The sequence below is a fragment of the Tinamus guttatus genome, unplaced genomic scaffold (genome assembly GCF_059628265.1).
Source record: "Tinamus guttatus ecotype Peru unplaced genomic scaffold, ASM5962826v1 Tinamus_guttatus_pri_ptg000327l, whole genome shotgun sequence".
NCBI classification, from domain to species: Eukaryota; Metazoa; Chordata; class Aves; order Tinamiformes; family Tinamidae; genus Tinamus; species Tinamus guttatus.
Window position 1 is genome coordinate 9,597,794 of NW_028288861.1, and position 12,997 is coordinate 9,610,790.

The 12,997-nt window shown below is 40.0% G+C and overlaps 1 protein-coding gene across 1 annotated transcript in view; it reads right to left on the reverse strand.

The window, feature by feature from the left end:
• Nucleotides 1-5,155: 5,155 nt before the first annotated feature.
• SPTLC2 (serine palmitoyltransferase long chain base subunit 2) overlaps nt 5,156-12,997 on the reverse strand; it is a 62,344-nt gene continuing 54,502 nt past the window's right edge. Inside the window, exons 10-12 of the mRNA XM_088529342.1 lie at nt 10,884-11,019; nt 9,463-9,592; nt 5,156-5,638 (exon numbers count right to left, since the gene is read on the reverse strand). Of these exons, the coding sequence (XP_088385468.1) occupies nt 5,519-5,638; nt 9,463-9,592; nt 10,884-11,019 (386 nt within the window). The 3' untranslated portion in view covers nt 5,156-5,518. The remainder of the gene's footprint in view (nt 5,639-9,462; nt 9,593-10,883; nt 11,020-12,997) is intronic.

Sequence of the window (12,997 nt, forward strand, 5' to 3'; positions counted from 1 at the left end):
AAAATCCAATATATATGTACATTATAGCAACACAGAGGCATAGGAACACAGTGCAATTTAAGACTAAGTGCTGTGACTTGGTGATAATTCTGCCCAGGGCCTGTGGAAATGTGGGCCACCATTGGCTTTGGGGCTGCTAGCCTAAAGCCTCAGGCTCCAACGTTACTCTGACCTCTCTCAAACCACTTTCAAGTTAAGGCTGCATTTAACTTAATATACCATTAGGGGGTAGCAGAAATACTGTCTGAACAGAATGAGATTTGGAAAAAAAAAAAAGCATTACAGCGTTCGGATGGTTTGGTGCATGGGTATTTTTGGAGCTGCACCAATCCTTGGCCATTCAAGCAAGACCTGCTCATCTGCTGTTGAGGAAGTTAGTTTGCAGCTGGCACCGCTTCCGCGCTCCCTCTCCATAGTTCTCCGGCTCTCAGCGGCCTCGGGCAGGTTACCCATCCCTGCTGCACAGGGGTGCAAAGAGCTGCACTGTTTTTGGTGTTCACATGCACTTGCCTCTTCTGCTCTTTAAACAGCTGGCAGGAGGGTCAAGCACAACATGAGCTGACCTTCTCCCTCCCTCCCAAGAAAACAGCAGTACATATTGCTTAACTGAGAGCACAGAGTAGCCATGAGTTAAAATCCACTGCATTCTTCAGGGTCAGTTTTAATTTCCATTCTTCATACCACGAGTCACAGTTTAAGGCCTTCAACACACACCACAGTACAGTTATCTCTTCCCTCCTTCACCCAGCCCCACTTGGGGATGTAAACAGAACAGCTCCAACCTTTGCACTAAACACTAGTCTCTTTAGTGAAAGATGAAGCTTGATACTTCACACACACACTTCATGGGTATGCTTTAGATACACATCCAAATTTTCAAACAGGAAAACAACTTGCAAGACGAGCAATGCTTACAGGAATACAAGCCGTTACAATGTCATCTGAGGGTTCGTTGTGTTGGTTTTTTTCCTTTTTTTCCCCCCCAAACCTATGTACAAGTTATATAGGTCATATGACTGGCGCTTTTTCCCTAACAGTGATCCAACACCTCTTGGGTGCTGGAGTCAGCAGTTTACCCAATGAGGGGTCATATTAGGCACTTTCAGGCAGCCCAGTGCTTCACTCAAACTAGAACAGGTAGCTCAAGTCTCCATAGAGAAGTTCCAGCCTGCACAGGCACCTGCATGTTCAGCTCCACCAGAGGTTGAGTAAAAATTGGGGTAATTTAGACTAATATTGGACTCCGCAAGTTTTATTTCATGTGATGGAACAAGGGAGCTTATGAATAGCACTGCAAGTACAACACTGCAAGATGTTCTCTTGAATGAAATAGGCAGCTCATGGCTTTCCTCCTAGCTTCCCAACCTGTGTGAATGGATAATATGGCTTCTAAATGAGAAAACTTCTGTAAGTCAAAATTTTTTCAAAGATGTAAAAAAAAGAAAATTTGTACAGAAAGAGAAGAAGTATTTGTCTACTTTATGTGGAAGAGTTTTGTAAAAGTGTCGCTTTGAGCACATAAAGTTGTATTCCTAATATAAGGATCCTTGTTCCAGTACACATGAAAGATGCCTATGCATCTGAAAATAATTGATGATAGACTGCCCCTTTTCTCCACCTCTGCTGTATCAGGAAGCTAGATTTCCTTCATCCACACAGCACAGGGCTGGATTGCTAATTTCACTGGAACACTCCCCTTTCCTGCACCACTTCTGTACTCCGAGAGGAAACAGTAAGAGGATCATAAATGACACAATTCCTTCACTGAACGACTTCATTGCTCTGAAGCGTTTGGTCCGTTTACTCCTCAGTCTTTGCCTAAAGCAGAAGCACACTACTCTGTAACCCTTGAACCAGAACAGCTCCTTAAGGATGCTCCCTAGAGAGAGAAAAATATAGGAACTAAACAAAAGTGTTAAATACACCATATACACAGATACTGTACAAAAGTTTGTGTCTTGTGTAAAAAAAACCCTGAATGTTCTGATATAAAACAAAACAAAACAAACAAAAACAAACAACCTAAACTTGGTTTCTGTCCTGCCAAAAGACTACAAGAGAAATTATGAATCAAGCTAGTTAACATGAAGGTCTCCTACTTGAGAATGCCAGGTCCTTACAAGAAGCAGATCTCTCACTCTTCACTGATGCTCAATAATAGGAGCTTCTCTATTTTCTCAAGCTCAAAAGACGTGGTCACCAGCCCTTATGCTAGAATGGTTAAAAACTTGTTCACTCAGCACAGGCAAAATCTTTCTTGCTAATCTTTCTTCAGAGAGGTATCGGGAAGGCAACTACTTTATGTTTAGGAATAAGTTTGGACTGTATTCAGTAGAATGCAAAACCCTTTGTTCAAGAACAGCCTTCATTTTCTTTTCAGTTTTGTGTCTCCTAAGAAATACCAGGAGTCATTTTCAATTAGAAATTCTCAGAAAAGCTGGCAGGGACTGGTCTGTTTCTTAAGCAGCTTCTCTTCCTTTGTAATCTCTCAGAACTGTTTCTTCCATTTGCTTCTACTGCCAGGACTAAAAGGAGACAGATTTATAGGCAGTTTAGAACTGTCAAAAGCAGCAGTCCCTTCCACACACCTTTGCCACCACTCACGCTCTAAGCTTGCTTCATACACCACAGCAATGCACTACACTCCTTTAGTTGTGGGAACTGAGTTTTTCAGCAAATATGGAAAGATTTTCCTGGCTTCCATGCTCAGTGAGTTACTAACTTAAAGTGCTAATTTTCAGATTTATAACTTGCTACATTTTCAGAAGCAGTTTCAACAGGTACCGGAGTTTGGCAAAACAGGCTCCCCTGAACAAGGGGCATCCTGAGAAAGGGGAAGTGGGGGAGAGGGTGGGGGAGATTGCTTCCCAAAATGAACGTGGCAGGGCTGAAATGTGACCAAGCAGTTTGCAAATGCTACTAACTGCCTGAGTAATTTCTGAAATGACTCTGCAACCTAGAATTCAAAGTTATATGCAGAAAGATGCTAAATGGCAGATTTTTTTACATGAATAGTCCCTGCAAACAAATGCAATAAGAATCCCATCAGATACCAATCATTTTTAAAACACTGATATTTTTGATTTTTTTTTTTTACAGCAGTTAACTGTATTACTGATATATATCCAGCCTTTTTCTTTCCTCCCCTCTAAAGACAAACTGCCTTAGGACTGAATCCCAGAAATAAGATGATGCTCTTGCCTTACGGAAGGAAGATAACCCACCTCGAACTTGGTTTGTCCCAGTTCTCAGACTGACTGGCCGCACAGCAGACACAGCAGAACGCGGCTGCCCCGCGTTCCCGCTGGAATGCCAGAAGTTGTCCCGGGCAGAGGGTGGCCGAGAAGAGTCACACTGCCAAGGTGAGCTCACCCAAGCACAGATCACCCTATGGCTGAACAAATGAGGTGGCTCCATACCTAGCAAGGCTGGAAACGCACGCTATACACTTCTTAGATACCACCGTCAGCCCAGAAGACTAACAAGTCAAAAGCAGTGGACTAAATCTGAAACAGTTATCCTGACCTAATTTTAAAACAGCCAAATTATTTTTTCCTCATCTAATTAAATTTCTGATATGTGATCGTAAAATCAGATTCAGTGCTTTGAAGTTCACTTACACTAGAATAGAACAAGAGCTACAAACATGCGTAGATAGATATTCTATAAAATACAAGACAGTTCAGCTTTAATTCACAAGATGTATTTGCAGAACTGCTTGATTCTAGTGACTGAAGAGCTCCATCTGCAGAGTGAACATAAAGATACTTTTAAAATATATATTTTTGCAGCACCAGACACATTGCTTTGAGCTGCACTCTGCTTGAGCTTTAAGATGAAGACTTCATTAAAAACACTCCACTGACACCTGAAAAAGTATGTCTAATTGAAATGCCAAAACTGAATTAATTTTATGTTTCACAATGCTGAAATATTGCTGTCTTTGCAGAAAACCTACATGGCCCAGGTAAACATACAGAAACCAGCAACACTGCAACCAACTCTTTCTGCAACCTTTTGGTTCCTCTTCAAGCCTGCATTCTATTCAGTGAAAGAATTCAGGGCACGACAACTAACCAGCAGATCATCTCTAAGGTGTGCTAAAGCAAAGGTGTCTAATGTGTCTTTTTATACTCTCATTGGAATATGACAGTGTGGAACTTAAAAACAGAGATTCTAAACTGCTCAGTGAACACTAAATTGGATCTCACAGCAGTAGAAATGCAGAAGACAGAAGATCTCAAACTCAGTGCAATTGTGAGCACATTTTCTTTTCAGGAAAGGCCTATCTAGACATGCAACTACCAGATGAGAGATTTTATGATTACCTAAAAAAATACGTTTGATACAAGACCCAGGCTGTCTATACTGTTTGCATAAAAGCCTTGCACAGCGAGGCCAATGAAAAACATCTCAAATATGACAAGAAACGGTGAATTAATGTGGTAAAGGGTAACAATCACTCTTTCACAGATCTGCATGAAATAAGTGTTTTCCTAGTAGCCATCCATTGCATATCCCTGATTTTTGAGAGGTTCTGATCTTACCAGGAAGCACAAGGCTTGCTATGGTTTATTTGATTTCAAGAATATCCTTCTAGAACCTATCAGTTATCAGATATGCTTGTTCATGGTTTTGTGGCAGTTTTAAAGATAAATTCATCTACAGATGAGAAAACAAAATTCACTACACACACCTAGGAACATATCAGAAGTATGTCAGCAGGAAGACAAAACTCAACCTATGCAAAAAAAAAAAAAAAAAAAATCTCTCAATCACTTACCCTATGTCAAGAGGACAGTTACTGTTAAAATCAAGGGGCAATTTGGCATCCATACTGGGGAGGGAAAGAGGCTACAGTCCCAGAAGATTTCTGTTTGTGGCTTACAAAACTAAATAACATTTGGGAACAATGGTCCTGTCAGTGACTTGTCAACAAAACATTTATTTAAAAAAAGGCTAGCTTGAAGTTTTAAACACAAGTAACTGCAAAAGAAAAATGCTTTGGTTGATTATCCATCTTGTTAAATATGATAAAGTTAGCAAACAACACTTTCTCTAAGAATTCCTGAATGATGAGACAGGTCAGCTCGCTCCTTACCGGGAAGGTCAGACACCTAGCAGTGACACTGGGAATGCTGCCATGCCAGCATCACACATGCTCACAACATCTCAGCTAGCATTGGGAAGGCTAATGGTGCATACAAAGTCTGAGCTGATCACCCACAGCCAGCTAGGGTTGCCGTGAATTCATTGTGACAAATAAATAAAAGGAACAGTAAGAAAAAATAAAACCAAGCACCTCTAGGGCCAGACCCTGAAGACACAGGAATCAAAGCTTTTGTTTCCTTTCCCTATTTACAAAATGCCATTTAGAGCTGATGTGGCCACTTCAGTATTGTGAGGAAATGTCTTGTATGCTAAGCAGTCATAAGTGTGTTGTTCACGGACTCCGCGGCTTGCGTGCCACACAGTGTCCCATGGGTGTGCTCCTCCCACCAAGGCACATGGAGGGAGTTCAGTCTTCTGTTTCTTCATATGTAGTCTCATCAAACGGCCGGTCCAAGAGAGGTACCAACCGGTGACGGGAATATTTCAGTTGCAAAAGATCCCCAACTTCATTGATTTCTTTTAAAGCCTAAGAAAGAGACCACACTGTATCAACAGAGGAAACAGATGCAAGAAAATTAACAGCACATTTTCCTTTTTTCATGTCCACAGACTGCTATCTTACCTGGATAGAATTTTACCACCTATCGTAAATAAAGTTGCATGGGAGATTTTTGCCAACGTATCCAAGGAATGAGCAAAGAAGTTCTCCAGTAGGATTCCAAGCTTTTTATCCCTAGAAAGTAAGCCTCACTGGCTAAAGTCGCTACAAAGGCAGAACTTAAGAGGACTGATAACCCAGAAGACCTCTAATGAAATGCAAAGTTCTTCACAATTCTGTCCCAAAGGTAAGTCACATGAAGTTAGCAGTGATCGACCACCTACTAGTCTGTACAAGACATGGGAAAACCCCTGCTCAGATAGTTACACTTGGCATTCTCTTTGAGCAGAGATTGGTTTACAATACAGTTCATGGAAAAATCAAACCCTAAGCTGCAATTTCTTTGCAGAACACTTCTGCAGCAAGGTCCAGATAAACCAGTCACTGCAGACCAACTTGCAATAGTAGGAGATGCCGATGACCTTATATATGGCAAGTGACAAAGAGATGACATCAGAAGACTACTTCCAAGTCCAATGTCATTTTTGAACCCAAAGGCTAGGCTGGCATTTTTCTCTCCTTAGAATTTAAAGTTTGTTTGTAGAGATACTCTCAGACTTCCTTGAGAAGGCCACTAACTCCACATGAATGCTACGATTTTAGCACGTTTTGGGTCAACTGCCTGTCTCTTGAGAATAGTTGGTAGACGGGGGTTAATATCCCTACACGCTTTTCCTTCCTGGACGGATAGTTCAAGTTTTTGTTTCTTTAAACAATGGCCTCTCATGCTTGTTATATCTGGCAGCAAGAATTTCTGCACTCCAAGATATGGGGGAATGACAAGTCCAGAAGTTGGACTACAGTAAAAACAAAAAAAGCGTGGGCATGCTTTACCAGAGCTTTAAGTAAAGACCCCATATGGAAACAATTTAAGGTTGAATTTGTGTTGAAAGAGTCTGTTAACTGTTATACTTGAACTCGGACTTAGGATTTTATTAATTTAAAACAAAAAGGACCATGTGACTAGCAAAGACTACAAAGGAAACTGCATTGGTGAACTCTGACTTCAAGGGAGTGTAATGTATTTTTCAACATTGAAAAGAAAGCACCAGCCCACAGGGATGCAGGTTATGAGGACTTCACTCTGATCCTGAGCCAAATATTTTCAGGCAAGGAAGTTTTATTTACATAAAACAGTTAAAATTGTAACTGAGAACTGCTCTCCATCATGGGGGTTTATTTAATAAGAACAAGGAAGCATTACAAATATCACCATTTACAACCTGAATTTCTCACCCCCATGCTCCAAACCTGGATGTAGTACATAGAGAAGAATGCCAGAGCAAGACCACTTGCTAGCATCCACACACACATGGACAACCCAGCCAGCTCCCTATAGCACTGACTTTTAGAGGCCCTTGTCTCTCTTCAGTTTTATTTATTTTTTTCCTCCTAATAATTCATAATTCAGAGGGATCTGTTCTGATGGCAGACTTAACTATTGATTGTTTGACACCAATTCCCATTCACTGCATCAAAAGAAAACACAAGTTGTCCACACAGCAATCTGCTCCTTATCAAATCTGGCTTATAATGCTCTGGGTCCAAAATATGCAGCTGTTTTAAACTTCAAAGTGGATTATGCTAATTTGGAAAAAAGACTCCATGTGCCAAGTTAAATCAGGATTTGTTCATTCATTTTGAAATTAATAATTTTGTTCTGGATTTATTTTCCTCAGACACACCCTAAAATACTAAATGAGCATTTCTCTTGGTTTAGAGCATTTAGCATCCACAGAAGTGCTATAGAAATGAGCCTTTAGTGTTAAAGCAAATGTACAAAACTTGAAACATTTTCTGGGAGGTTGACTTGTAAATAGTTTGACAGGAAAAGAACGTTTAAGCAGAGCAATAAAAGTTACAGATTGGTTTTGGAAGGGAACAAACAGTACTTTATAAACACTTCATGAAATCAGCCTGTTTTAGTAAAGACCTTAGCTAAGAAAGGAGAAAGAATCCAGCTGACTGCAAGACTCTGTGGTTGTTCATGTAATGTTAGAGCACATCATGTTTGCACAGTTTAACTTGTGGCTGTACAGAACTTTTTCCTTTTGCAGCAATATGATGTGAGAGAAAACTTCCCCTTTACTCCCCTCCTTCTTATTCATTTCACCATATGCACCTAGAAGTTACTGCATCCCCTCCTTTGTGTCAATGGACTCATTTCTATTAACATGCTCTAAGAAAAATCTATGATTCAGTCAAAACTGAATAGTTTTGACAGGACTTGTGTATGTCTATGCTGTTTAAATATACCCCAGTTTGATCCTCCTCTACTGAATATGAGTCTTCATTGCTTCAAATTTTCCTGTTGATCTCTGGGACCTGGGTTTCCCAAAAGCTAGTCTTATTGTCTTGGTCTTTACTGTTAAAGGTATTGAATACATTGGCCTTTTCCATGTCTTCTGCTACTGTGTCCCATTCAGAAGCAGGTCCACAATTTCCCTAGTCTGCCTTTGCAGTCCTTGTAGCCTTTCCCTTCCCTCATCTGATTCAGTCTAACTAATAAGCTTTGGCTTTCCTAGCCCCAACTCTGAATGGTCAGATAATGTTGTTATACTCCTAAGTCACCTGTCCTCACTTCCACCTCGTGTGCTTCCTTTTTTATGTCTGAGTTACATCAGGAGCAACTGGTTCATCCAGGCATCCACGCCCCACCTTTGCTCTAGTTCCTGCATATGAGGATGGACCACTTGAACTTGGCTGAGGTAAATCCTTGAAAAAAACTACCAACTTTCCGAAATTCTCCTTCTTTCCAAGGACATACTCCCAAGGATTCCTCCCAGCAGTTCTCCAAACAGGCCAAAGTATGCTCTCCTGAAGACCAGCACTCAATGGAGCTTATGCTCTGATTCATAGAACAGCAAAGTATGAAAAAGCACAATGGAGAACTTCGATACAAATTAGGACAGGCTATATACGTCTAATCAAAAAGACACAAAAATAAATGTAGTTACTGCTCTAAAATGTGGTAAGGACAATCAGAAGATCATACTATCCCCTGTCAAATTCATTTGTCAAAAAGTACAACTCCATATTTAGTTTTTAAGGTAGCATCTCCTAATTGTAGGGCAGGCCTCCTTCAAGGGGACTGTCATTCCTCCTGGGAACAGGCTTACTGTAGGCAGGAATCAGGAATTGTAGACACCAGAATTGCATATAGGAGGTGATCACAGGACAAAATAGTTTAGGAAAGTATGTTCTGAATCCAGAAGTGAGAACTGGAATAGCAATCTATGGAACAAAAATTCTCACAGGTAGGTCACATACTGAAGTCGGCAGTGACTTAAGAATAATATTTATTTATAGATATATAAATATTTTTATATAATACTTGTGCATCAAGGATCAGAAGGAACAGAATTATTTTCCTTCCCAAAGGCTCAGTTCTAGAAGCCCAAGTGTGGAAGACAAAGCCTGTTAAGAAGTAACAAGAATTGCCTCAAAGGAATGAGACTGCTCTTTGTTTGATCCTTTAAAATGAGAACAGAAAGTCCCTGGGATTTACTCTAGGCAGCCATCCTCCATCATCAGGGTAAGGAAAATGATCCGGAGTCATTGCCAGTTTTGCTCTACAAGGCTTTGAACAGTCAGTTCAGTTAGTTTGTGCACCAAACATAGAACAAAAAATAGACAACTTATCTCTGTTTACAGAAGGCGCAAGCAAGAGGGGGAGAAGATGAGATACTTACTATATCAAGTATCTCTTTGGTATGAGCTGCAGACAAACAGAATCTGGCTCTGGACTCGATGATTGGGGTTGCAGGGAATCCCACCACCACTACACCAATGTTCCGCTTCAGCATCTCGCGCCCAAATGCGCTGCCGGAGAGAGCAAGGAAGAGCGTCACACAGGTACCAAGGGCAACGCAGCAACAGCACCAAGGGCCGGGCACGTTAATTCACGCGGAAGCAGCGGCCTGTAAGACTGCAACTCGGTCTGTCCCTGGTTTAGAGGCAGAATGCCTGTTCACAAAAGCCTTTTTTTGTTCAGTCCTCAGGTGGTCTTCCTAGGAAGACTGCATTGTATTAAGTTGTAACAAAGCTGAAAGATTATATGTGGCAGGGGCTAGTCTTTTAGCAGGCTGTCTCTAAATGGATTTGTAACCTAAGCTTGAAAATCTTTCTGATAGGAAACAGGGACTTAGGCTCAGAAGTTCGACTCTGCAAGGAATTCCCCCCTGCTGCCCACCCCCAAAGCAGACACTTCTGCAGTTTCAAAGGTTGTTTTCACCAACTTAATTAACGGACACTGTGGAGACACAGGAAGCTAAGCCGAGTTAGAAAAGGACTAAAAATGTTCTAAACTGGTAAAAATGAAGTCACTTCTTGACAGTATTATGAATGCCTAAAAAACACATTCAAGTTTGAACGTATTAGTTGAGCACTGCGTTATATCAACACCGAAAAGCAGCTACCAAATCTAAGCTGTCCTCGGAATCAGGCTTTTGTTTAATATTAAGTATACTTTTTTCCATAAGTATACTTATTGTACTTACAAAATTTTAGTCTTAATTATTCATATAGCACTCCAAAAGGTTTTATAATGCTGTCTGATATAGTTCTACTGGAATTTGCAATACTTGCAATAACAGTACTGGAGTTACCTAGGCCATTTAATAAATTTGGGATTCATCAATAATTTGTTATTGATGAATCCTCCTAGCTCTCCCCCCTCCTCCTTTTCTTTTTTCTTTTCTTTTTTTTTTTTTCTTTTTTTTTTTTTTTTAATTTTCAGACTTCAGTGGTGAAAGTGTTGGCTGCTTCTGATCCAAAAGCTGCTTGAAAAAATCCTCTAGTAACATTCTTATGTGAAAGAGTAATTTCCATTGAATTTCAGCTTCTCTAGTGCATATATGCACTTTACAGATGAATGAAATGAAAAAGCTTTTAAAACATGGAATGTGGTGGTAAAATCGTCTGAAGTGCTTTGCCAATGCCTTAAGCTACAAACCCGATTCTCTCTTGACCACTTATATAAAGTTGCCATGTTTTATAAGTCTCAGTAACATCCAGAGAAGTAAAAGGCAAGCTAAACTTCTCTTAGATTCAGAAAAGTCTTTTTGAAGCATCCCAGTTTTGAAAAAATGAGGTATTTTCCTGTTCAACATACCCAATTTTTGCTGGCATGTACAGCATAAGAGGCACAACAGGGGAATCTTCATTTCCATAGATGATAAAGCCCATCTCTTTCAGTCTTCTTCTGAAATACCTTGTGTTCTCTGCCAGCTGCTGCACACGGGCTTTCCCTAGAAAGAAAACAAAGGAAAAGATAGTGAACACAATAGTTATACACCAAGCATAACTGCAGCACAAGACTCCTAGCTAGGCAACAGAATGAGTGCACCACTTGTGCTCATGGGAATGTTAACTGAAAAATGAAGTGTGAATGATACGTGCAGTTTCTTCTCCAATGGTGTAATTAATTACTCACTTTCACATTTGGCAGTAACTGAATGGAATAAGGCAAGTATATTTTTCAAGTGCAGCCATTTCCTGGTTTTATCATCAATTTAACTTGTACCGGGATCTAACCTGGAAAACAACATGGCTAGCTGCTTTAAATAAGCTAGTTCTCAATAGCTAAATCTCACTGGTAACTGCACGCGGAAGAGCAGCTTGCTTATCTTTCACATGATCAGTGAAAACCAATGAATCAGATGAGGTTGCCCAGGATACACCATCTAGCTTGTCTGTACTGATAGAAGTTACTATCTTCCTCCTTCAGTCTGCTTGCTGAACTGATTATGAGGCTGCTCCCTAAGCTTTTTCAGTTAAACTGAGCTGGTTTAAATTAAACAGATTACTGTTGATAATCCATCTTGCTTCACACAAGCAGTAGCCGATTTTCTATATGTTCAGCTACTTCTGTATTGAATCTTTCGTATGCAGAGTCAAACTAGTACACAGGATATGAGACAGCCGGCATAACTAAATACACCAGGTGTTCAGATACACACAGAAATACCTATCTACAGCATAGCTTAATTTTAACGTTACACAGTACACTATATTTCTGTTCTGTTCAAAAAAAAATGATGTTGTCTTACTTAAGCAGGTAATAATTATGCATATCTGATAAGATGATACTTTAATGAGTTTAAGAGAATAAGCACTAGGCCACTGATAAAACTATGACAGGTAATATTTAGTGTTGTTTATCCTAGGTTAATTTCATGTCTCTGCTCTGCAAAGTGTATTTTTGGTTAACTGATAATCCACTGTCTTCACCAGAAAAAGAATTCGTATGTCAAAGCATTAAACACAAAGCAGTGATGCTCTATGCTGCACAAGGAATTTAGCTGCTAGATATTAATCACCTTCTTTTAAAGTTGCAGATACCATAATTAACCAAAGGGAACATCAGGTCTCAAAAACACCCACATAAGTATGCTCTGGGCCAGAACAAACGCAATTTTCTTTAAGAACCTATATAGCTCTTCTAGCCAAGAGTATCAGACATTCCACCCACAAGCATGCAATCGAAACATAAGGGGAAAAAAAAGAAGGCTGAAACCTGTTAAGCTTGCAAAACTTAGTGTCATTAGTGGGAAGCACTAAGTATTTGTAATTGCCCTCACTGCCACTTAAGACTTTTCTCCTCCTCCACTAACATAATTATTTCCTAATTTCCAACTCCTCTCCAGACTTACTGCAGAAGCTTAATTTTTCTTGCCCTCAAAAGCAGTAAGATTTCAGAGGGGGAAAAAAGGCACAAGCTTCTCATGCTTATGAAACTTATTTTGTAATTAGCTCACATTAAATCAGATTCCCTAGCTGAAGTCCAGTTTTCTTCTCTGCTTTCAAAAAAATGATTCAGTTATTTTAAGTGTCTCAAAGTGCAAAATGAGCCTAAATAGAAGAAAAAAAGGGGAAAAAAAGAAAAAAGGAAAAAAGAAAAAGGAAAAAGAGAAAGAAAAGCAGGTCTACTCCAAGACTGTAGAGAGTGGGCCAAAGAAATTACTTGCATTTATAACATTCAGACAGGCAAAAACCAAGCGCCCATGGACAGCTTGAAGGAACAAACTACTGGCAGAAAGAAAAAGATACTATGATAACCTCTGAGAAAGCAGTCTTCACTAATCCCTATGCATAAATGCAAAGCTTTCGAGTCATTGAACATTGAGTCAGTGATTTACAAACCCCTCAAAATGTGCATGAAGTTTCACTACCATGAAAGCTGTCAGGTAACATAAGCAGACACAGCTGCGACCACCTCTCTGCCAT